General features: G+C 46.0%; 1 protein-coding gene across 1 annotated transcript in view; it reads right to left on the reverse strand.

The window, feature by feature from the left end:
* Positions 1 to 4,877: 4,877 nt before the first annotated feature.
* WDFY2 (WD repeat and FYVE domain containing 2) overlaps positions 4,878 to 26,442 on the reverse strand; it is a 174,265-nt gene continuing 152,700 nt past the window's right edge. The window contains exons 8-12 of the mRNA XM_077752592.1: positions 20,104 to 20,209; positions 16,226 to 16,327; positions 15,278 to 15,408; positions 12,534 to 12,642; positions 4,878 to 11,736 (exon numbers count right to left, since the gene is read on the reverse strand). Of these exons, the coding sequence (XP_077608718.1) occupies positions 11,707 to 11,736; positions 12,534 to 12,642; positions 15,278 to 15,408; positions 16,226 to 16,327; positions 20,104 to 20,209 (478 nt within the window). The 3' untranslated portion in view covers positions 4,878 to 11,706. The remainder of the gene's footprint in view (positions 11,737 to 12,533; positions 12,643 to 15,277; positions 15,409 to 16,225; positions 16,328 to 20,103; positions 20,210 to 26,442) is intronic.

Consider the following 26,442-nt stretch of genomic DNA (forward strand, 5'->3'; position numbering starts at 1 on the left):
GTCCTGACTATGGCAGCCTGGTGACAGAGGGGGCTGGTAAACGCTGGCTTTCCCGTGTCAGGGAGGCATGTACCTGGGCCGAGGGAAGTCAACGGGAGATGGAAGGGGACCCGGGGACTGGCCCAGGCCACCTCACCCCCACCCAGGTTTCTAGAAATGGCGAATGCGCAAAGGTAGGTATTAACCACTAAGGAGACAACTGGAATTATCTGGAAGGGTGTGGGAACAGCGGGGAGGGAGAGCACAGCTCTCTTCGGGATCTGCCGTTCCCAACTTGATGAGGCTCTCTCAGGAAAGACCTCCTCCCAGAACAAGGGAACTTAACCCAGCAGCGGACACAGCAGACACCCCCATACACCTGAGGATCCCAGTGCCATCTGGGTACGATGCGTGTGTCCTTACCGCCCCCGGGGGTGGGCACTACTGTCACCCCCTTTACACGGAGGGACCAAGCACAGAGGCCGGCATCCCATCCGGCCCGGCCATGGCGTTGGGGAAGCACGCTCTCAAACACCGCTGCCCCCTTTCCGAGAGCCAGTTTGTTAGAAGCCTAACATTTGGATACACATCCTTGAAGCCCATCCTAAGAAATAATTAAAGATCTAGGAAACGAGGCCGCTCGTCGCAGCGCCCGTGAGAGAGGGAGGTAACAAATGATGGAACACCTGTACAGGAAATCTGTTCAAACCCGAAAACCCTGCCGTAGATAAATGTCTGTGGGAGATGAAAACTGTGCACTGTGTCATTAAATGAAGAGATCCGGTTCCAAAACTCATGCCTTGGGATCTGATGTTTCCTACACGAGGAGGTGTGTGTTGGTGCTGGGGAGGTGGGGAGGGTGCCGCGGAGCCCCGGCTTGGAGACCTGGCCCAGAGCAGCCCTCTGACTCACGGATCTGGGGAAGCTCCCAATATCCGGTTACGAATGCCCGGGGGAGGGGGGAAGAACACACCGCAGGAGCAGTGCTGGGAGAGTGGCTCCTCGGTGATTTTCCCTTCCTGAGGGAGACCTGCTCGGCTCTGTCTGACCAAGGTGAGCGCCGTCAGGCCACAGAGGGCCCCCAGCCCCTTGGGGCTCCCGGTGCATCACCCAGAAACCTCCACCATCAGGCTGTGTGCTTACAAACTCTGCGCCAGCAAGCCCACCGCCCGGATCTGCGGTTTGCCTCCTGTGGCCCACAGGTCACAGAGCCAAGGACCAGGCCTCTCGGGTCCCAGCAGCCCGTCTGTGGCGTTGGAGACCCGAGGGAGGGCTGGGCGGGGGCGCCTGAGCACATGGACACCTGTCCTCCATGAGTGCTGCCAAAGGGAGGCTCCAGATGCCTCCTTTTTGCTCATCGGTATTTCCTCATTTCCCCGTAATAAACAAGTAAGTATTGCTTCTGTAATAAAAAAAAAAAAGGGGTTTTTAATTTAAAAAATGAGAGCCCTCCATTACGTGATCCTTTATCTCTAAAATCCTCTGATCTCATTACACCTCTCCGAGAAGTTTACTCTGGTTGCTTTTCTTTCCTTGGCTTCCCAAGAACGATTTTGTTTCCCAGTGCGCTCATGGTAGGACGGACACTGCGTTCCCGGAGGCCGTGACCTGGCGCAGCCTGCAGCCAGCCCTGGGGCCTGGGGAGGCGACACTGGGCCAGGAACCCGTGGGGAGCCAAGGGCGGGGGGGGGCGGGGCGCAGCAGCTTGGCAGCCGAAGTGAAGTGCTTTCCCTCTAACCGTATTCCTCCCCCGAAATGAAGGAAACACTTTAGCAATTCCAGAAACCACCAGCCAGGATACTCTGGAGGCCAGACTCATTCGAGCAAGACAGCTGCCCCGGGAGGCGGGAGTCTGCGTGTTCAATCGCCCTCGGCCTCAGCACGGCCCTCAAGTAGTTGGAAGGAGACCCCGTGTCTAGCATGCAGAGCAACGAGGGGCTCTGCAGGTGATTTAGCTCCCAGCGGATGGGCTGGTAAGGGTGCCCGTGTGCCAGGGCCTGGAGGGACCCAACACCCTGTCAGGCTCCTGCGAGCAGCACTTTCCACCCAGGCCGCGGGGCGACCCCTCAGGGCCTAACAAGAATGCCTGGAACCCGAGCAGCTTGGGTAAGCGCTGCTTTGATCGAGACAGAGAGAACCTCCCGATCACGGTCCTTTGTACTGGTGTTAGTGGCCACCCACCCACCATCTTTTCACTTGAGAATGCTGTCCTCATCTACTTGTGTCTGTCCCTTCCTTCTCACGTCTGTGAGGCTGTGGTGCCGGGCTCCAGGACGGCGTGCTGTGGCCAGCCTCACCCCTGCAACTGCCCACCTTGGCACGGCATCGTCTGTGAAGGCGGCCCGCACCTTCTCTAACCACAGGCTGGGGGCCTCTCCAGGTGGACGCTCCCCTCTAGGAAACTCAGGGTAGGATCGGATTGTCCCCTTTCACCGCGAGTGTCGCCAGGCTTTACTGGTGAAATGGGTCCTTGGCCTGTTGGGCTGTTTCGTAAAGTGCCTCACCAGATTTTACACCCCTGTTTTTTCCCCACCTTTCTGAACTCAGGGGGTCCCTGGAGGTCGGGAGTCCTCGGGTCATGATCCCGGTCAACAAAGTCCTGGGCACAGCCACGCCCGGTGGGCCCCGGGTAAAGGTGATCCCACCTGAGAGCTGAAAGGTCACCTGGGAAGCTGATCCAACCCTGGGGAACAGATCTGCCCAAAGCAGCAATGCGAAGCGAGTTAGCGGACTCTGCTTTTCTATTTCTGGAGGCGGTTCTCTGTGAAGGTTTTGTTCTCCATCTGGGCAGAGTCCCGCGGGGCCAGCTCCGGGAGGGGGGCAGGCTGGAAGGAGAGGGCACCAGGAAATACGACCTCGGGCGGAAGCCAGGTCTTCTCTCTGGCTCGCTCTCCAGTATGGAAAACCACTCTTGCTTCAGCTGTTGTGAGGCTCTTGGTGACCCCGTGGCCGTGAGGATGGCTGCACTTGTCCCCTGGCCACCACCTGCCAGTTCCTGAACACCTCGAACTCCCACTGTGAGCAGGCCCACCCAGCTGCACCCCTGCCCAAAGACCCTCCCTCATCCCCTGGACAATGTGCGTCAGGCAAACTCCCCTTGACTCCTGGTTCTCCCCTGCTTGGTCTCTGCCGTATGCAGCGTGTCAGGACACTCCTCTGTGTGGATCCCAAGGGCTGGGACGGCACCTGTGGGCCCCTGGTGGGGGACAGTGACATGAACAAGCTGGGGCCCTTGCAGCCACAGGCAGAGGCCAGTCACGAAGCTGCCGTGCTCATAGCTTGTCCCTCACTTTTAGCAGAAATCGGTTCCCACGTACTTACCTCTCGCTAGACCATCCTCCTCATCGGCTGAAGAGGGGAAACTAATAAACATCCTGAAAGAGCTGGCTCAGAGACGTAAGTAAGGCCTACCAGAGTCAACTCGGGGCCAGAGGAGGTATGGACCAAGGGCCGGTGGGCAGACTCCACTTCCTCCTAGCAACGAGGAACTTAGGTGGACTGGGAACTTTAATTTTAAAATAAATACGACCAGGGCCAGGAACAAGCCAACCTTCGTCTTCAGCAGCAAGGGTTTTTTTCTTCCTGTGTAAATCTCTCCTTTATTTGAGAATGTGGTTTTCTTAAAAATTCTGTGTTTAAGATTACTCCACATTGTTGGTTTGAGGGCAGCAGGGTGGGAAGAGGGAGCTGTGCTAATGGGCTGTGCGCCTCTACTCCAGGAGAGGGCTCCATGCTGCCTCCGACGTGTGCGCCCCCTATGCAGCCCTAGGCGCAAAGCATGGTTACTGGACAGCATGTACTTACATAAGTTACATGAGGCCAGTTTACATTTGCTTAATATTAGGAGTGCCGTCAGTAATGCACTTGGCGGAGTGCCTGGGTGGTTCAGTCGGTTAAGTGTCCGACTTTGGATCAGGCCATGATCTCATGGTTTGTGGGTTCAAGCCCCGCATTGGGCTCTGTGCTGGCAGTTCAGAGCCTGGAGCCTGCTTCAGATTCTGTGTCTCCCTCTCTGTCTGCTCTTCCCCTGCTTGCCCTCTCCCTCTCTCAAAAATAAACAAACATTAACAAAAATATTAAAAAATAATGCGCCTGGCATTCTAGTGCTAGCTTGAAAAACTTCTATCTATATTACCTCATTTTACCTTCTAATGACTGCACAGTAGTAGCAACTTCAATAAACACATATAGAAATATCTTCATATAGTCTTGGTGTTCAAGGCAGAATAACCCTTACTCATTATTCACAGCGGAGGAAACCCCAAGTGGGTGGTACCTTATCCAGGCTGTCAACCAAGGAGCCTCAAGGAAGGGGTTTTCTGGGTGTGCCAGCCTGGAAGGTCAGCGGCTATCGGCTCCATTTGCATCCCTCCTTTCCTGAAGAAAGCGGGGTGGGGGGCTGGGGTGGGAGGAGTGGGGGGCACTTCTGGAGTGCAGGGTGTGGGTGTGTTGTCACAAAGGGGCCAGGAGGGAGAGGGGCCACCAGTCACAGGGCCTTGGTCTGAAGGGCACTCCAGCGACCCCGCTCACTGTACGATGCCGCGTAAGCCATTGTTTTCTTCCCACCTCTTTTCCTATCCATAAAATGGGCTTCCAGCTTCCAAAGCCCCGAAGTCCTTTCTCCTCAGTTGGCAAGTTTAACTACAGTTAAAGCAGACTTAGGTGAAAGATAAAGAAAAGGACGACGCGGCCGCAGCCGATTTGCTTTGCAGAATCTGGGGTAAATGGAGGCTGGCCTTGGTTTCCCGACTGCGGCTCTCCCTGCGTCTAGACAGCCAGGTGCAGGAGTGCCCGGAGACCCCCCTCCCCTCCCACGGATGACAGCACAGCAGGGCTGCTGGGGTGTACACACCCCACGTTTCAGCTGGACGACAACAACGAGGGGCCACAGACACAGGAAGGTTTCCGCAGAGATTTATTTGAAACCGTGGAGGCAACTTTGCATCGAGAGCCTTCTACACTGGTAACGGCTACAGGCGTGTTTCAGGCAGAGGGAGCACAGTGGGAAAGGGAGCAGAGTTTAAAAACATTCATAACATCCAGCAGCATGTGAACAAAGAACCGGGTACAGACATTTTAACATTGTAAGAAATTCTTGCTCCGTCTCACCGGATCAGTCAGGGAGTCAAGGTCAAGCCTGTTTGGTCTGGTTGGTGGACTCTAGCGGCAGACGGCATGGCCAAGCCAGAGGGATCTGCTGGAACGACACTTGAGAAATCTGTTCCAGCTTCAGGCTCGTTACCTTCTCAGTCTGACCCCTTGGGGAATCGCATTTCAGAAAGAAAGAAAAAGATATCCATAAAGTGACATGCCCGCTGTGGCCCGGTTTGGCCACAGACAGACGGCGTGCAGAATGGCAGAGTCCATTTCCCTGGTTATGAGCAGCGGTAGGCAGGCACGGACGTGGGGCTAGCACCTTCCCTGTTGTCCAGTTAATAACAGTTTTTGTCCTTTTCATATAAAGATTTTCTTTTGCAAAATGTCATGGAAAAAAGTCATTTAAAAAGCAAGGCAGATGGCGTCAAACACAAATATATTAAGAGTACCATGGTTACCAGGGACACAGGTGTTTGGTCTATACTTCATATGGGTGGATGCTACTGACCGAAGGCTGCCATCTACTTGGATGGGAAAAAGACAAGGGTACATAAATGAAATACTTTTTTCCAAACCATTTTCCCTTTTTGTATTATAGTTCACCTTCTTCCGATTCCCAGAGAACCAAGAGAAAAAGATATCAAGGTCAGATTCTAAATCCAATCTTTAAACTAACGTGTGGTTCCCTGACACTTTGTCTCCCAAGAAAGTCAGATACACTTTTTGAGTCACAAAGGTGGACAGTTTGAGGTATCTATTTTCAATGAGATGGTACCATGATCAAGTCTCCAAACCTCTAGATGGAAAAATGCAGAAAGCAGTTGATGGGATGTGACAGAAGACAAAGACATTCTGCTATGTCAGCCACGAGTCAAACAGTAAACAACACTAATGGAATCACAGGATTGCAGGACTGGAAGGGATCTTAAGATCGATCATCAAATTCAATCCCTACTTCAGGCTTCAGCCTCCCTCCCACATCGCTAACAGGGGGCCATGTACTGTCTGTTCAAACATTGCCCGGCACGGGGAGCACAAGGGAGGAGTCCCACTCCAGTACTGGACACATCTAATTTTTGGAGGCTGCTTCTGTGTGTGAGGCCTACACAGGATAATGCTTACAGGCAAAATTACAAACTAAAAACCCTGAGGGCTGGTATGTGCATAATTCTTGGTTGTAAAGGTGAGCGCAAGTTGAAAGGTGAACATGGATGTCCTGACTTATGTTACGGACATACGGTACGTGGGTAGTGAAAGACAAAGGCACACGGATGCAACGTCAAGAACCAGAAGGTGCCGAGCCCCATGGCAGGATGGGGGGATGCCCTTCCTGGACGAGGGCAGGTCTCTGAGGTGGGGGCTGCCTGAGCCCTTTTCACCGTCTCTGAATTGGGAAGAATGTGCTCTTCCACTTGGTGAGTGCCACTGCGATGAGGATTTATCACATTTAGCACACTCTACCGAGATGACCCATTACTTGCAAGAACGATTTAAGGGCGACAGGGAAATGGAGGGCAGCCGCCTGCTTATGCACCAATGGGCTTGGCTGCAGTTGTCTAGAACAGTCTCCTCCTGCCAAGATCTTTCCTTTCTCAAAGGGGAGCAGCTGAGACTGGCCCACCTGGGCAGTAAGGAGCTAGCATGCAAGGTCTCCCAAGCCGAGTCCATGCATGCTGTGGTCTCCAGCTCCACCTCACGGCCTCCAGGGAGGGGGTGTGCCTCCAGAAACTTCAAAAATCAGTTACCGTGGGCCACTTTAACGTACCAATCCCATGTATTTCTAAAGGAAAAAAAAACTTTGATATTTGCCTCAGCTGCAGGAAAACTTGACTCCATCTCGCAGTGAACCCCCTCTGGCCAACTGCGCGCTGTCTCCCTCCCTGTATGGCCCATTAGGCCCAGGACTGCGGCTGAGTGATTCTCTGGCAACTCCAAACCACTTGCGGCCTCTGCGTATCAGGCTGATGCCGGATCGCGGGCATTTGTTTCTGTTTCTGTAGCCCACAGGTCACTTCCCGACTCCACCAGCCCCACCTCCACCTTTAACCCTCAGAAATCCTTTCTGCTGGGGGAGGGGCACCCTGCGCAGATCTCCCAGGGTGGGCCCAACGCATGCTTCTTTCACTTAATGAACTACACGGTACCGAAATGACCCACCTACTCCCCTACGTGGCCTCTGCTCAGGCCAGGGAAAAGACCCTGGCACCCCAGGGCCTAGTTCGAAGCCTCGTGTGTGGTGGACACTCAACAAAGCTCAAGTGGGCTACAATCTCTAGGATCACCTAGAGAACTCTGTTTACAAGGGGCTTAATGTCTGTGCTTCCCAATCAACTTACTAGATACCAATTTTCAGTTGAAATTTACCATTATTTTATTTATTTTTATTTTTAATTTTTTAAGATTATTTTTGAGAGAGACACACACAGAGCGCCAGCAGGGGAGGGGCAGAGAGAGACACACATACAGAATCCGAAGTGGGCTCCAGGCTCTGAGCTGTCAGCAGAGCCCAACACAGGGCTCAAACCCATGAGCCGTGAGATTGTGACGTGAGCTGAAGTCAGACGCTTAACGACTGAACTACCCAGGCGCTCCCAAATTTACCACTATTTTAAAGGAGAGAAAAAGAAGACTGTTTGGGCAAAGTGCTTTCATTTACTTGAAAATATATATCTTAGTGAACGTGATCACTTACATACAATTAAACTATGAAAAGGCAAAAGCGAAGGAATCTCATTTAATGAATACTTATGGCCAGTAACTTTGGTACATAGTTTAGAGCTATCCCTTTCCTTAAAAGTCAAAATCCAGGCTTAAAAATTGATTTTTAAGTAAAAATAAATTACGCTTTTTAAAAATGAATCTGGGGCACCCTGGGTGGCTCAGTCAGTTGGGCATCTTAGTTCGGCTCTGGTCATGATCTCGTGGTTCATGAGTTTAAGCCCCACGCCGGGCTCCGTGCTGACAGCTGGGAGCCTGGAGACTGCTTCAGATTCTGTGTGTCTCTCTCTGCTCTTCCCCCATTTGCACTCTGTCTCTTTCTCTCAAAGATAAATAAATATTAAAAAAAAATTTTAAAAATGAATCTCAAACCATGAAAAGGTGATCACGTTCCCTAAGAAAGACAGACTCAAGGCCAGCCTTCAGACAAACGGGAAGATGAATTTTCAATACCCTTGGGTTTCCACTTGGATTTTGCTGCTGGGCGGTTCATGGAGAAGAGGGTCAGAAGGGTTTATTCTGATCAAGGCCAGCAATAGCCTCATTGCATAGTACCTGCCCACTCATAAACAGGGCTGGGGCCACAACAAGTGTCAGATCCCCCTATGAAAGCATCAGATCTCGTTCCCATCAGCTGCTTGGAGGTCACTCCTCCTAGTCATGCCACCATTAGTTAATGTCCCAAAGCAAAGGCTCCTCAAAAACTCTTCTTTTAGGTTCTCTTGTTTATACCTCAGCTGTATCCAACTGCCTGGTATGACTAAATGTTTTCTGCTTGGAACATTCTAGCTCTCTGGAGATCCCTTCCAGTTTTGTGATTTTATGAGTCCTTGAACAATTCAAACAATCAAATGAGAAACACATCATTGATTGACCTCATATAAAAAGACATGCAATTCCAAGTACTTAATTAAAAACGACATTTGCTACTGTGGACACAAACCCAGGCAGCTAAAGGTTCCAGTAACATTTCTTTGGAGAAGCCAAGAGCAGGTGATTGGTTTTATCCCACCAAATGAACGAGTATGCGCATGATATGTGCAGTCTTGCCAGTCTCCCGACATCGCCAGGTAAGGCGTTACTTGCCAAGACTGGTGAAGTAACAGAGCAAAAACACACGTAAAGTGCAATTCCAATAGGGCAAAACAAGAACCACGATGGTTAACCTAGATAGGAGCAGAGCCAAGTGCTGGGGCCAGCCTTCACTCCTCATGGGTGAAGCCTCCATCCACAAAATGCTTGGAGGACACCCAACACCAGCATCTCTCCCTCTGTGAGTTACAAAAACGGTGGAGACACATGATGTAAAACTCAAAAGAATTCACAGTATCACAAACACACACAGTTGGTTTGCTAAGCACTTCTCACCAAATTCAAGCACCCACACAGATAAGGAAAAGGAAAAGGCAAAGCAGTGGATACCGTGATATATCTGTGGTTTTTGATTCTGACTCTCATCATCAATGAGGTGTCAAGTGGTTTCAGCCTCCGAGTGGCTCTGAGGGCTGGGGTACCACCATGCTGGGAGGGAGGGGTCTGTGGTGAAGTGCAGGGTTATGGACCAGAGCAACCACAGTGTACACTCGTGACCCAACAGGGACAGTCAGCTTCCCCAGTGGGGCCTGAGCTCATCTAGACCTAACTCGGATCCACGTCAGGCTTGCTGGGCACTGATCTACTGCTTGCCTAACACTTCTCCCTCTCCACATACGGGCCACACTCCAAATCCAGAAAGGGAAAACAGAGAGATTCATTTCTATTACTCATTTCCAACACATGGTTCTCTATTATGTACAACTTAGTAAGTGGCTCCAAGTTCTAGTAGTAAGCTATAATATAGATATTTGAATATTTTAAATTTAATTCCCTTTTTCAAGCTCTCTCACAATCATGCGGAAAAGACTCAGATTAGTTATAACAGGCAACTGATGGCAAGCAAGGGTCATGTGGAAGGGGACAGTGATGTGACAGGTGGTAACTGCAGCCGGGTGTGTGTGTGCCCGCGCATGCACAACCTTTAGAGTATGGGCACGTGAGCTGATCTGGTCTGATGTCTCACATGATGGCCGCCATTACTATGGCTGCACGGGTCACACCCGCTGGTCCTGTGTCCCAGCGCTGCAGCAGCGGAGCCTCTCTAGGAAGCCCCCTCCTCTGGGTGGGGGATACGTGGGTCAGTGTCAGGGGTCTTCAGAGAATGGGTATATGGGAGCCAGTACTATGGCTAGTAGTACTTTTCCCGGTCGGAAAGAAAAGTAATGAATAATCATTGAGGGGGAAAAGATGGGTTTCCAAAAAAAAAAAAAAAGAGAGAGATTGAAACCTGGGAGCAATTCAAATACTACCACCAAGAGACTGTCAAATCAGGAATGAACAAGATAATGTGGAGGGCTGGGAGAGTGAAGGGCAAGTCATTGGCCTGTTTGTCGGCAAGGCTTGATTTAACCGGGTGATCTGAAGAGACTTAGTGATCCCCGGCCACCCTGCCAGTGAGGGTGAATGAGGGGGTACATGTAAAGTGCACATAACAGGGCAGGCTCACCGCGCGTGCCTGCTGCTGACACAGGCTATCTTTACAGGTGGGAATAAAATTCCTTAAAAGGACTTCAATAGCCTGAGTTGAATCACTACACCTAAGAGTATTTCACTTCATCAAGTTTGTTTGGATTCCCTTCAAATGAGAGTTCTTCAGGTTCATTTTCTAAATTCCCCACCCACTTTTTTTTTTTTTTTTAAACATTTGCAACTGCAACACAGTATGAGCTGTAGGGCTTGGTACCTTTTACGTTGCAGATCACACAGTTTTAGTACTAAAGAGTGCACAGTGTTCTAAAATACATTAAGATAAAAATCTTTAAATATCTAGTTTTTAAAGGGGAAGAGAATACAGATGGTGAGGAGTAGAACAGGATACAATCTCTATGTAATAATGAACACATTCAAATTCAGAGGTGATGTCGCGCGGAGAAACACATCTTACAGACACTTTTTTTTTTTTGAAGGTCATGGTTTTGTTTTGTTATGTTGTGTTTGTTTCGAATACTGTGAGTGAGAAAGAGCTATGTAAATAAAGCTAAACAGAAAAGGCTCAGATGGCTCCAGATGAATTAGAAATAACCCAGGCACTAAGAGTTGAAGCTCTTGAGTTACAATCATCCACCTCTGTGGGGACAGTGGTTGGGAGCAGCTTTCTCACAGCGTATTTGTAACCTGGGCAAGACAGAGAAACGGAGGCAGAAGCACATGGTCAGGTCTACTCAGTCAGAACATGAATGGGTTAGACGGCCAAAGGCATGACTCTTTAGGTAATTCAAGAAGCCGGTCGGAAAACCCACATGAGTGGTTTCCCAGCTCTCTCTGTCAAAGAGGATTTCTGTGCAAGGAGAAACACTGAGAAGAAAGAGTGTAAATATAAACACATACACTGGCAAAGTGCAGACAAAGCCGAGGGAAGGTAACACAGAAGAAAAAGCTGCTGACCACATAATTAACGTGCCGAAGTGAAGAAAGCACAGAAACGACTTTATAATGACCGAGAATACCCTGAACAGATGCCGCCAGTCGCTTCTCCGACACGCAAAGCAACAACTAAAATGAAGTGTTGAAAAACAGAAAAATTAAACACCCCACACAGACTTTTCAGTATGCTCAAAACACTGTAGCACAGCCAGACCGTATAAACCATTTGTTAAAAAAATATCTTCTCTTATATCGTATGAACACACGTTGAACGGTCCCCTCGCTGGTGTTCACTGGTGAGCTCACCCCTGTGTGCGTCGCTGCCGCGTCAGCTCAGCCCGGCTCTGCGGTGTCTCTCGAACTCTCACACGTCTGCTTGCAGCTCCAGTAATGATGTGGATTAGAACAACCGTTTCTTGAGTAAATACGATCTTTCTGATGCCTGCAGTATCATCAAGACACGACCGGGGTCATATCCCACAACTGTGAGAAGGAAAAGAAAACATCTGATGAACTAAAAATTCAGCTGTGTTAAGGATCAACAGTCTTTCTCAGCAAATGCCAGTGAATGTTTTAATGGGACAAGCAACTACCAGCTATACTAACATGTCTTAATCTACTGACTAGTATTTTGCCACGAAAATGTTTAATATAAACTTCAAAACCATGGCTGTGGGGAATTGTAAGCCAGCCAGTGGAGAATAAGGCAGATCAGATTCATGTAAGGGGCGAGGGAATGGACATGTGTTAGTCAGGTGGCGTCTCAGCTGTGGCCCCTCCCGTCCTGGGCCTCTGCGGTAGGACCACATCTATGCCGTCCAGCACAGTCCTCAGAGTGCCCTGGAGGAATGCTTCTAGATTAACTGATCTCATGGGGAAAAGATCTTGTTTATTCCTTGTTGGCTTATTGGAATCCTTCCTTTCCTTCGAGGCTCCACTAAACCCCACCGCCTTCCAGAAGCCACCTCCAGCAGCCCCTTCTCCGTCTAAGGTAATTCTTGCCTGGATCACTGTTTTGGCTGCTGAACACATGACCTATTATTAACCGTCAAAAAGACAGAGTACGTCCCTAATAGACTTGCCCGTTCCCTGCAGCCAAGACCACGTCTGGCTTTGGTGTGTGCAGCCGTGTCCTGGTGTGGGGCCTTGTACATAATGGGTTCTCAAAAATGCTCACCGCTGAGAGTAACCTTGTGAGCAGACCTCACACAGTCTTGGGGCTCCGGTATGTTTACATGGGGCCCAAGATGGAAAGCTTCTAAAATACGATAGCATCTTACCTTAATAACCTTGTCAGTTCCAGAAGTCAGTAACCATCCTCGGGTTGCATCAAAATGCACATGCACAATGTTATGTTTACTGTCATGGAAGGTAGCCGTGGGTGCACGTCTGAAAGGAGCAGAGTTAAGTTTTCGAGAGTGAAAAGTCGTGACACAAGAATGAAAGAGATCTAAGGCGTCATTAAACTCTAATTTGCAGCCAAATGGCTAAGACTGCTTTATATTATTTTTAATTTTTTAGATGTTTATTTAGTTTTGAGAGAGACATACACATAGAGTGCGAGTGGGGGAGGGGCAGAGAGAGAGGGAGACACAGAATCCAAAGCAGGCTCCAGGCTCTGAGCTGTCAGCACAGAGACGGATGCAGGGCTTGTACTCAAGGACCATGGGATCATGACTTGAGCCGAAGATGGATGCTCAACTTACTGAGCCGCCCAGGCGGCCCAATTTTTTAATTTGTTAAAAAGATTACTTACTTTTAAGTAATGTCTCTAACCAACGTGGGGCCCCAACTCACAACTTCGAGGTCAAGAGTTACATGCTCTACTGACTGAACCAGCCAGGCGCCCAAGACTCACTTTAAAACTACTCTTTAGACCTACCATTATTCCCCAGGAATCTGTTAATGATTTTTGTTCTTAAGGTGAAAGGATTCTTATCTTCTCCAAGATGGGAAGGTGATGATGACACTTCCCAAAGTCTTAAGGATTACTTGTTGCTCTGATATAGCCTGTGAAACTCTCTACTGATGCTTTTGACAAATCTTAAAACAAACGCCTCGGTGCTTTTGCTAAGTCTCAGAAAGACTTGTGGGTACCTGTGCCTATTGACAGCAGAAGGCATACCTGTTTCGAAGCCTCAGATACTATTACCATCCAGCTGAAGGGCTGCCTAATCTCTTCCCTTGTTCTCCTGGTGTAACTGCAGGCTTCGGTTTTCTATGGTGTTCTAACACTTCGACAAGTAAAACAGCCTATCAACAAACATCATTATTTGTTTTGTATTTTTTCATCTGTGTTTTTTTTTTCCAGTTACGAAGGCTTGTCAACTGCCTCAGTGGCCTAGAGGCAATGCAGAAGAGGCAGGACAGGCAGTGACATGGGGAAGAAGGGGAAGGAGGGACACGGAAGGAGACGGCTGTCCTCTCCTCATGTTTCAAGGGGCCCCACTCTGCAGCGGGCTCTCTGAAGATGGCCGTAACCTGTGGCTAAGTGTGCAGCACAGATCTTGAGTATTTTAAGACTGTCACTTTAAAATATATCTAGAATTCAAGATTTAGGGTCAACGTGCCGTTGCCTAGGCTCTCTGGGTCTGTGTCTTTATCTATAAAATGAAGAATTAATTTAGAAGATCTCTGAAGTCTCTTGCAGCTCTCTAATTTAATGAAAAGAACTCGTTAATTCCATCACATATGATGAGTGGAAAATAATCAACGAACATACATGCTTATTGATGCAAGGGCATCTTAGTTTATCTTTGATATGGATAAGTAAGAAGGAAAAAGACACGTAAATTAGGGTCATCTGTAAGAGAACACTTTGGTTTATTAATTGCCAAGAATTTCCTTTAAATGCTGATTTCCTCCAGTGCATTAAAAAAATTTTTTTCAAACATTTTATTTTATTTTTGAGACAGAGAGAGACAGAGCACGAGCTGGGGAGGGGCAGAGAGAGATGGAGACACAGAATCTGAAACAGGCTCCAGGCTCTCAGCTATCAGCACAGAGCCTGATGCGGGGCTTGAACCCACAGACCGCGAGATCATGACCTGAGCCCAAGTTGGACGCTTAACCGACTGAGCCACCCAGGAGCCCCCTCCGGTGCATTTTAAATGCGTTTCTATCTACGTGCCGCTTTCAAGATATCCACCTTGGACTTAAAATGATTCTACTATAGACAAGGTGTGGGAGTAGGTGGGGAGAATCGGGCAGGTAAGTTTTCCAGGAGAGCCTGCCGTCACACACTGTTTCTTTCTGGGGCACGTTGTAAGTAGCGGCATTGAAGAGGTAACACAGATGTGCCCCTCCACNTCCTAGGTTATGGGGCAAGACCAGCAAGCAAGACTGAGTAGCTGGACAGCTGGTAGTCCGGGCGTCTTAGGTAGAGTGACTTAGCGCTTCTGGAGAAGACGCAGCCTCTGGAGCCTACGGGCTGACTCAGCTCCTGTAAAGATACCAGCTTGGGGTGGAAAGTGAAGCTTGAGCTCCTGGACTCCCGAGCTCCTCTCAAGGAAATAAACAATAGAAGGGTTTGCTGGAAGAACATCTGTTTGCAGTGCACGTGTCCTTGGGGTGGAGAAGAGCACGGAAGACATGAATTCTTTATGTGGACTCCCTTTTCCTATCTTGTAAGAGAACACTTATCTCTTGGCGGAAAGGAGGGCTTTGTCCACTTGCCATTGTCTATATTCTATACACTTTTTAAAGTTTATTTATTTATTTACAGAGAGGGTGAGGGAAAGCATGAGAGACAGAGAGAGAGAGGGAGAGAGAATCCCAAGGAGGCTCCGCGCTGGGAGTGCAAGCCTGATTTGGGCTCAGTCCGATGAACCGTCACATCATGACCTGAGCCAAAACCAAGAATCAGACACTTAGCTAACTGAGCCACCCAGGCGCCCCGCCACGGTCTATATTCTAGACCGGCAGGAGCTAGGACACTGCTGGTCACGGCCGAGGTGGCGTGGGCAGCTTCCCAGATCACCTTCTCTCCTTAGCCCTGGAAACCCTGCACGCTGCCGGAACTCACTCTTCATCGGTGATGGCCTCGTGGCAGCTGTCACAGACCCTCACTTCAAACTCGAAGCCCATCAGGGGGATGGAGGAGCGCTTGGAGCTGCACTTGCCGCAGACGGCCTTCCCACACTTGCGGCAGTGGTGCTGGAGGGAGAGAGAGCACACGCTTGCTGTCGCTCCCACGCCTCGGCCTCGCCAGCTTCGGGCGTGGTCAGCAGTGTCCAGGTGAGGATGCTCAGCAAGAGCGCCCCACGAAGCTGAAGGACACACCAGGTATGTTCTCTTTGCGGGCTCTTTATTCAAATGGAGAGCTGTTGGAGAGATACCTGCTTGTGCCGCCACACCCCACTTCCCCCACCCCTACCACGGCCCCCCTTTGCCCATTCTTGGTCCTTGCCAGCTATCATTAGTATGAACCCCACAGATCACGGAGGAAGGAGAACATGAACGAAACCCGCTTCAGTCTACTGCCTACACTGTGGCCATGCTCCGGCTAGGGGACGAACCCTGATTTCCTCGGGGAGGTCCAAACCCAACCAGGAATCAGACTGAAAATGCTGCATTATTATGAGTAGATCTAAATGACTAACACTAAGATGGCAGGAGAGAAAGGGAAATTATTAAGAAAGAAATAAATACCACTTATATAATTTCATGGTATGATATGAAACCTATGAGCTATGAAAACTATGAGCTAAGCATGACCCCTCTAATTTTAAGGTGTATTTCGGTAAATGCCACTGGAATTCTAAAACCATATCCCTTAACTCCTTGGAACAAGGCACTCCAGAAACTGAATCCAGAAGGAATGGGCTGGAGGAGATAAGGAAATAAATTAACGTGCAGTCACGTTAGAACTGACCCCCACCACAACTCCTGCCCGGGGTGCTGGTTCTTCTAAGATTACAGGTGAAGTCATTTCCACTCTATTACATTCTGATGAGGGATCTGTACCACCCACCTGTCGTAGGCCAATTTTCTTACTGTCCCACATTTGCTTGAAGTTCCAGAAGAAAGGCTGATCACATTTTTGGCAGGAGTCGCTGTCCAACCACTCAGGGGTCTTGTGAAATAAAGCACAACAACAGGACACAGTGAGAAGCAGTGAGGACAATGGAACCATTGACGCTGATGAAAGTTACAGAATCAAGACGTGTTTGTAAAAACAGAGGTGTGACTGCTCAGTGAGTCACTGGAAAAAGATTCACCGAATGCCTATTGTGCGTCGAGCCCAGTGGATGGAGTGGTGAATAAAAAGAATCTGTGTCATCATCGAGCTTATAATTTATCAGGGAAGACAACACAAGAAAATATTATTAATGTCAATTATTTAAGTACAAGGAGGTGCCAAGGGCTGAGAAGGCGAGGCAGAGTACCATGGAAGTGGAATGGCATGGGGGGGGTGTCAGGCGCACTCCCCTGGCTGGGGCCACATCACGGAGTCCTGACAGCTGTGTTGACTTCATCGCATATTCTCGGATCGTATACAATTATATTTTCTCTGGCTGCATATAATTCTGTATGACTGCCCATGACACACAGACACAGCTACCTGTGTCGGAAGGATACAACCTGGCCTCAGTGGGTACTCAGCGAAGCCGCCTGTCCACCATCCACCCACGGCAAGGGTGACGCTTTGCTCTCTGCCTCATGGACCACATACTATTCTGCCTGTGTTCACTATTTCCCAACCCCATGACGAGTACTCAAAACTATGTCAAATAGGTTTAAAAGGTGTGTTAAGCTTAAAGTTAGTCCTTAGCAAATCTTTATGGATTATGCAAATGATGATTCTACATCAGTTTCTACTGTTCCATCTTCAACTCTATACATTTCATCATTTGGCAGAGAGACTGATCTCCTTCCACATATCACTGAACCCAAGGAACCTGGAAAAATATATCCAACTCCAGAGCCTGGAGCCTGCTTCCGATTCTGTGTCTCCCTCTCCCTCTGCCCCTCCCCTGCTCGTGCTCTGTCTCCCTCAATCTCTCAGAAATAAATAAACATTAAATAAAAGAAAAATTAAATATAAAAAAGTGAATTCCAGGAAACTCCAATGAGACTCACAGGACACTTCCCATATAAAAGAAGCCTGAGATCAAACAAGTGTGAGAAATATGACAAACAATAGCCCGCCCCCTCTCTCTATGAGATTCAACGGACAGTAGCAGAGCCAAGGTTCGGAAAGGCTCTTTTCTGTTGATGTAATCCTCTTCCAAAGAAGACCTACAGGACAGATTTTGGGGTTTAGCCTATTCTCACACCTCCAAGCAGCAATGAACCTAAAACTATACACATTGTCTCAAAAAAGAAAGGTAAAAAGGTGACATTGTAGGAGTTCCAATTCCTGGTCTATTTACTTTATCAAGACCAAAGAGTTATTAAGAAGTAAAGCCTTGATTTGCTTTGTAAGTTTCATGCTCTAATTAGTTTAAAGAAAGATTTAACAAAATAATACAAAGTTTTCAGGCAAAAACATTTCATCCCTAAAAGATTTATGTATGTTGTGATTTTTCAAAAACACTTATCATGCAGGGAAATTTATAAAAAAGTCACACACACACACTACCCATCTTTTATAAGGAAGCATACAGGTTTAGGACATACATCAAATGCATCATAGTGGGTGTCTATGAGGGGGAAATGGGGGTTAAGGATCAGTAAAAGGGAAAAAAATCAGCATGTGTACTATGTTCCCACCCTACTACCCCCCAAAATGCTTGTACACGTGTATTTGCAGAGAAAACTGTAAGGAAGGACTTTTGCCAACATGTTACAGGTGATATTTCTGGGGTGGTTGACATCTTTTCTTTTTGTTAATGAGCATTCTGTAATTTTTCTGCAAAGAACATGCATTATATACACTTCTAAAAAATGGTAACGATTTTTGAAAAAATGGATCTCACTAGCGCAGGTTTAGCCTGTGAGATGTCAACTCGATGCGCGCCCAGCCACTCAGTCTTCCATCTGCCCCCCAATGCCACCTCGCTGCCACACCATCACCTGTGACTGCTTCTACTGCTTACAAGCATAGGGTGTGACTTCTCTCGTCACCTTGTCTTTACTTGTGGTGTCTCCTGTCCTGGTCGGAGCACATCCAGGCCCCATCAAGCTATCAGCGCCATGTCCTTCCACAAGCTCTCTGCTGTGAAAGTTAGCCAACAGCGGTCACACCCCTTCCTAAATACCCGGCACTAACGTTCTATCGTACGGCAACTATAATCGAATCCTTCATACCACTTAATAACAGAAAAGACCCACATGTCTTTTCTTCCAGAAATTCTGCCAGCACAGGGACTGCTTCCTAACTGTCTCCAGCCTCCTGAGTTAAGCACCTTGCCAACAGCACTTGCCATGACCCAGAAGTAGCTCCGCGGACACAGCTCAGGAGATTTATATGTATAAAGATGGCCCTTGCAAAAATGGCTGGAACTATCACTCAAAGAAGACGATTCAAAACAGTCAGCCAAGTACCAAGTGCCCCTACAGCTGCATGTCAAAGGGCATAACTTAAGCAAGATGACTCAAAGGACAGCCCATCATCCACTTGGTTTCATCCCTGGAAACCGCATCATTATCCTCTTTGGGGCCTCTGTCCATCAAGGGTGGAGGCCGCATGCACTGAGGGAAAAGAGCCAGGTGCCCCCCCCGCCCTTGGTCTGGTCAGTTAGGCCTGGGAAGAAGTCAGGACAGACTAGGTGTGACCGTCCCTCACCCAAAGCAGGCTACAGCACAGAATGCACAGGCACACAGACAGCCTGACTGGTGTGACCCGCACACGCTGCCCCAGTTTCCCTGCTGTTACACTGAAGGGGCCAAGTGCTACTTTCAAAAGCAATATTCTACAATTCCCCACTTCCTAACAGTAATGATCATTTTAATTAGCTACTAATAGAACTCCCATGGATTTATGGTTTGGGCAAGTCAGGCTTTAATCTTCTTAAGCATTTAATTACTGGCATTTGAAAGGCATTACACTGTGGATAATAGCAACTACTCTCTTGAAATGAGATTGGGGTGAGCGCATGGAAAGAAGTTGGGAAATTGCTTTTGTCTTTTTAAAGTGTTGCTTTTCTGTCTAATTCTTGCATCCTGCAAAGAAATAAATTAGAAGAATATACACCGTCAAAGGGAAAGTTCACCCAGCATAATTCTAGGGAAATGAGAAAACGGTTAACTTCAAAGTCCTTGTCAAGGGAGATATTCAGTAAACAGATCAGTTGTTATGATGCTCAAAGATGGAAAAAGAAAACTCATAAAAAAAAAAAAAGAATCCTAAGATAAAACTTACATGTATGCGTCAAAATGGCAAAGTATATATTTGCGTCTGGAGAATGGTTAAAGTACAAAAATAGTTATTTCTGATATTTCTATTAATATCAAACTAAAGACTCTGACTTCATCAAGGACCACTTCTCACGCATCAGCCACCGATCTCTAACATAAAGCCCATGGGTTTTCTATGCTCCTAGGGCACTTTAAGGAGGAATCGTCTGAAAATAGATGGTTCCCTTTCTCTCATCTGAACTTTGGTTGTGAATGGAGCAACAGATTCAAGGTCTAAACAGCTTAGTCTTGGTGGAAATTCTTATGAAATCTCTAATACGTGAATGTTACATGCCAATTTGTGAGGGGTACAAAAAACGGGATTTCCTTTTGTACTAGGAATTTTTTATTCTCTGACATAACATGTCTTATTTCATGGTTTAATCATAAAAGAAATAAGACATGACCAGAAGGGGAGGCTGAGGCGTTTCTCTGCAGAGCCGGAGCCGCAGGGTCCAGCCCAGCCCCGCGGCCCTGAAGTGGTCCTGTGACCTGCCGTGTGACACGTACCTCCTGCCGCTCCACATCCATGTTCCAGACCACAATCCCACCATCACCACCGCAGGAGATGAGCTGCCGTGTGTGCTGCGCATAGGAAAGGGCCTGGACTTTGTCACTGCAAAAGAAAGCGACGGTCAGTGGCAGTTTTGGAGAGCAACGGAAAGCCCTAAAGGCAGGAAGCCCAGCAAAGTCAATCAACGCGCATGCTCACCCTGGAGCCCCAAGCCTGGATCTTAGAAATCAGATGGAATTAAAATGTTTATTTAAGACACTGAGGCCCCAGGAAGAGAGAGTCTTTGTCAGTTACCAGCACTTAAGGGAAAAAGCTGATTATTGAACTCAGTGGAAGATGGTACTGGCCCCTTCCTTAACTGATTCATTATATAAAATCTGTGGCACATGTTCGTGCTCTATTTGTTCAAAAGTCATGATTTTACCTTTTTTTAAAAAAAAAATTTATTTTAGAGAGTGTGTGAGTGGCGGAGAGGGACAGAGGGAGAGCGAGAGAGAAAAAAGAGAGACAGAGGGAATCCTGAGCAGGCTCCACGCTGGACGGGACTCAATCCCACGACCCTAGGATCACCACCTGAGACGACATCAAGAGTTAGATGCTCAACCAACTGAGCTACCCAGGTGTCCCTGATTTCACCTTTAAAAAAAAAAAAGTATCCTTTTTTAATGTTTATTTTTGAGAGACAGAAACATAGAGTGTGAGTGGGGGAGGGGCAGAGAGAGAGGGAGACAGAATCTGCAGCAGGCTCCAGGCTCCCAGCTGTCAGCAGAGAGCCCAGTGTAGGGTTTGAACTCATGAATTGTGAGATCATGACCCAAGCCAAAGTTGGATGCTTAACCGACTAAGCCACCTAGGCACCCCCAAAAAGGTATCCTTTAAGAGTATTGGCAGTCATTCAAGGGAATGCCTACTGCATTCCTCCCAGAGCCAGGTAAACCATGTTGCCTGAGGAGTGAGGCACATCATGGTGGCTTCAGCCAAAGGGTACCATTTCTTGGCTTCCAGAGTGAAACCAAAGGAGCAATAGACTTGAGTTTTGTCGACTCTCTATTTTCTCTAGTTTTCATTCCCTCTCTACTCATTATGTGTTTTATTTTTCTTTCTAGTTCGTACATAGCTGACAAATTATTCCCTCTTGGGGACAGCCAAGACCATTTCCATGGTCTGACAATTTAATGATCACTAAAGAAAGGTAATATACATTATTTTCCATTGGGTTGGGGGAATAAGAAATCTGACTTCTTGGTTGTTTCTGATTGAATATGTTTCTATTTTGAGCTCAGATCAATTAAGGATTCTGTGCCCACTGGGAAGGAGAACAACTCCTTGAAATCTGGACTGGTGATTTTTTGTGTGTGTTTTTGTGTTTCCTTATGACTCGCACCTGAAGTTGTGGAACAGATGCTGTTGAAGCCCCATGTCTCTGTGTCTACACCAGCAAGGCCTGTCCCTCTCATATATGGAGTGCTATTCTATCTATTTCTAGAGGGTGTCAACAACTTAGATTATAGTATTATTTCTTTTTTATTTTTTTAATTTATCTTTTTTTTTTTAGATTATAGTACTTTTTAAATTATAAGAACTTGTTCTATTTGGCTTATAAAGAGAAACAAATGCTTACAGAAATGGATTCTTCCTAAACATAACAGAAAAAAAGGAAATGTTGCCTCTAAAACTTTACATTTACTAGACTTATTATTATTTTACAGAAAATTCTAACTCAAGAACATTTTAAGAATCTAAGTTCAGAGAGCTGAGGTTAACTCTTTGGCAAGTGAGACTAGTATGGTTGCATTTTAAAACACAGCTATATCTTTCTCTGATTTATCAGTGCTAAGTATAACCCAAGTGTACAAGTTATTTTAATGGGGTTGATTTCTTGTAAAAGTATATGGGGGTAACTAACTGGTCAAATAAGCTAATATTATACTTACAAAATGCTTAAGACTATGAAAAATATAAATTCATGTTCAACCGAACTGAATAATTGTTTTGATAAACTTTTTCTATAACTAGCAGTTATGTTTTATAGCACATCAACTTAAAGATAATCCCTAAGATCTTTAGGTAACTTAAAATGGACTAATATTAAGTTGAACTAAATGATAAATAATCATCGGATACCAACTTAGATAAGTTCTAAGTAAGTCAGAATACTGAAACTTTGATTACAAAGCATAATGTTATGTTTATGTTTCCTTTTTATTTTTTACATTATAGAGAGGCTATCACTTAGGTGAGTCATGTCAGTGAACAGGTTCATGTACACCACCTTAAGGAGACACACAAGTGGTGTACGTTGCAGTGGAAATTTCTGTTGTGTGTGCTCATGAGCTTTGCTAGCCTGCTAGAATGCTGACATGTGACAGTGTTCAATTATCCACAGCCTCCCGCCTCCCAAGTTTCTCTGTGAAATATACGTTAGTCACTTTGGCTAATTATTATAATTAAAATGGGTGGTTGAGACTATGCCAGGGGCAATAATAGAAACAAGATATACCTATGCTTGGGCTTTTGTTTTTCAAAGAGAAAATAGAATAGTTTTGGCTTAAAGCAATGTTTCTCGAACTTTTTTTGTCTCGGGACCCCTTTACGCCCTTAGAGCTTATTTGAGGACACCAAAGAGCTTTGGTTTAAATACGTGATAACTATCAATATTTATTGTATTTGAAATAAAAAAAAATATAGATTCCTTTGGAACTAGCAATGGATCCATTACATTTTAATATAAATAACATATATTTGATGAAAATTGACTGTATTTCCCAAAGTGACACATTCTGATGACAAAAATGGCACTGTTGAACATTTCTGCAATTCTTTCCAATTAATATCTTGCTTAACAGGAGGGAGTGAGCTGGATGATCATCTCTTTTTGGATTATTCTGATGCCACTCATCATGCAGCCTCTGCAAAACTCCATTCTGCATTTTTGAGAGAATACGGATGAATAAGGCAGTTCTAAAGTAAAGTATAAATTTGTTCCAGAAAATGAGGAAGAAAAATGAAGGACAAAACTTGGAACGTGAATTTTATTTGCTTTGGTTTATAATACTTGAGTCTGAAAAAAGAGCAATAAAATGCTCTTAAAATCTTGGCATGGCTCCCTCAGTTTTGATGGCCTGCTTCCTTGCCTAACTGATTAATGCCGTTGACTACAATGCAAAAGGCTATTCTTTACCTTCTATAGAATCTGCCTAGCTAGCAAAGATTCTGTGTGTCGCCACAATTATTTTCAGAGCTTTATGTCGACTTGGTTAAAGTCCCAGAAACATCTTTGACAACTCTTTTGATTGTGCCCTTCCCAGACTACACCCTGTCTTTTGAAAACATAAAATAAAAAATTTGGGATACAATTTACACCGACAACTATCTTTGAGGTTTCCTGGAGGGAACCTTGAGAATTGTAAAGATGTATTCCTTTGCCTCAGAAAAAGAGAGATGCTATAAATAACTGCATTTGTTTGCTGTGCTGCTATTTTAAGAGTTTCATGGGAGGAGCTGTCAGATCATAAGAGATGCCCGGTCTTCCCTGGTCAAGTCAGTATAGATAAGATGTTATTAATACATAAGGACTTCCAAAGTTGCATATTTTATGGGAGGATCCTGTAGATTTACCAGAGCTCTCATTGTCTAAATACTGGTCAAAACTCTTGGGAAATAGTTATGGAGGCTATCTCAATAGAGAATTTTATTCTCTTCCATTATGATATTATCTGTCACAGTAAAAAACCCCCAAAAAACAAAAAACAAAACAAAACAAAAAACCCCAAAAAACCAACCCTAACCATTAAAGTCTGTATAATCTATAGGTAACTTTTGTTTCACTGTGATGCTTGCCTGAGGGCTCTGCTATAATCTATAGACCAGAAAGGATAATCTTGAGAGTTTCACAGAAAAGGATGACACGTACCACGTATTTAAAAATACTGCTATTTCAAAGAACAGACTCTCGGGCAAAGGCAACACAGCTGACATGGCTTAGACAATTTTTAAGCTGTGCTAGTGGACCAAGTCAGGATTTCCTTGGATTTCTGGACTCTTTTCAGTCTGGCTGCGGACAGCTTCATGAATGCAGACTTCTAAAGCAAGAACGAGCGGAAGAAGAATTAATTACACAGGTCTGAATGAACTGAAGAGGGACATTTTACTATGGTTATCTGTCTGGAAAACTGTTGATGTTGTTTGAAGGTTCTCTGGATCTATGAGGCTGCCTTTTCTCTTACTTTTTTACCCTATGTCTAACCTATAATCTAGTAAACTCTGCTTTGATAAGCTAAAGGAACAGTTGAAAATGACATCCAGTTTTCAATGATTCCCCCAGAATTAAAAAAAGTACTACTGAATCCCCTTAAATTTAATGGCAATAGATTTAGTTCATAGGTTCGGTTAGCATCTATCCAAAGGATATGACTTGGCAATCAAGTCCTTACCTAGAGTGAGTGATAAGCACCATAAGAAAATGGTGCTCATTGAATCAGGTATGATGAGCCACTTGAACTTATGGAGTGCCTTCCCAGGAAAACTGGCCGAGTACTGGGTTTACAGGGTCCTGGCCTTTTGAGTAGTAAGGAAACTACCAGGCCAGGCACCTGGCAAATGTTGGAAACCTCAAGGAATTCGACCAAGGTCGTAAATAAGAGAGGTGAAATACGGTGGAGAATCTTTGGGGCTTGCTTTCCTAATCTTGACATAGCAAATAACAGAGGCTTTGAAAAGCCCAATCCAAGATTCCTTATAAAAACTTGCAGGCAGAAGTTAATTTTGCAGGCTTGCTAGTTACTGTTGAACACTCTTTGGCTCTATTATTTGCAAAGCAAACCAAGAAGACCTATATGGCTAATGAACACTCTCAGCGTACAATGTAAATAATGAGGCCAAACCTTATGAGATCAACCTTTTGTGATCAAGAATAATCTTTGAGATTATGGTGATTACAGGAGAGGAGTGGGGGAAGACTTATCAGACACACTGTGAAGCAATGAAATGGGTAAAAAGAAATTACTAGTGGGGCGCCTGGGTGGCTCAGTCAGTTGGGCTTCCGACTTCGGCTCAGGTCATGATCTCACAGTTCGTGGGTTTGAGCCCCGTGTCGGGCTCTGTGTTGACAGCCAGCTCAGAGCCTGGAGACTGTTTCCAATTCTGTGTCTCCCTCTCTCTCTCTCTGACCTCCCCTGCTCATGCTGTCTCTCTCTCTCAAAAATAAATAAAACATTTAAAAAAATCTTAAAAAAAAAAAAAAGAAATTACTAGTATCTTCAAATGGAATATCGGGTATTACCTAGGATACCTTTTGGGGTTATCTGATTCTATAAAGGCCTGCATCTTTCAGTACCCTTAACTGTGCTATTTTATAACTCTGTAAGTTATATGAATCTGGTATTGCAAACGAACCTTTCAATGATGATATACCTAATCCCCCTACCCTGCCCCTCCTATGGAAGAAGCCAATTGTGAATCTACCTACAGATTGATTTCAGTTCGCCACTGTCTATGCATCCGTCTGGTCTTTGGATTTTCCTTTGAACTGGCTGTAACAGCTTACTAGTCCCTTTAATTTAGTCATTAATTTAGTAATTAATGACTAATATAAAATCTTCACTGGGTATCTGTTTAAAAAGAGTCCACTGTTTTCTTCTCTCTTGGTTGTTACCTCACACATTTTAAAGTATGGAGTGCCACCATTCTGACATTCAAGGGCAAGAAGGAAATCCATCTACTCGAAGACACTCGTAACACTGTGATTTGAACTACATTTCTTTTGTTCAGGCATCTTGATACACACCAGCGATCGTGCAAAACCAAAATAAGCTACAGAAGGCACTGCTTTGCCACTCATAGCTGGCAGCAACATTCAGCAACAAATACATAATTTATGGGACTCCAATACTGTTAATATTCCAACACAGACGAGTGGAACGCAGTGATGAATGCTGGATTCCAAGCTTTGTAATAAAGCGGCTCAGGGACTTCTTGATTTAAGGATTCACAATATAACTACCTTGCAGTTAAAAACGAGGTTAGGGAACATCCCCAGGTTCACAGATTGAGGGTTATAAAGAACAAAAGATACCTTCTTCTTACATTCATGTTTCATCTGACATCAGTGTAGCGTTTATACTAGGAAGCATTTCACAACGGGTTATTATTTCACAGGTGAGAGCTCCATGTATTGCACTGCAAATGCTCTTACCAGTGCACAAAACCCTCACTTTTCAAAACTACCAGGATCTGTCATCTACAAAGACTACACTTATTAGGAATGGCCTCATTTCCCTTCTCAGCAGCCCTAGAGGGAACATAGGTCTTAGTAGGCTGACGTACATAATCTGGCG

Source organism: Crocuta crocuta, unplaced genomic scaffold (assembly GCF_008692635.1).
Source record: "Crocuta crocuta isolate KB4526 unplaced genomic scaffold, BGI_CrCroc_1.0 scaffold190, whole genome shotgun sequence".
In the NCBI taxonomy this organism is placed as follows: domain Eukaryota; kingdom Metazoa; phylum Chordata; class Mammalia; order Carnivora; family Hyaenidae; genus Crocuta; species Crocuta crocuta.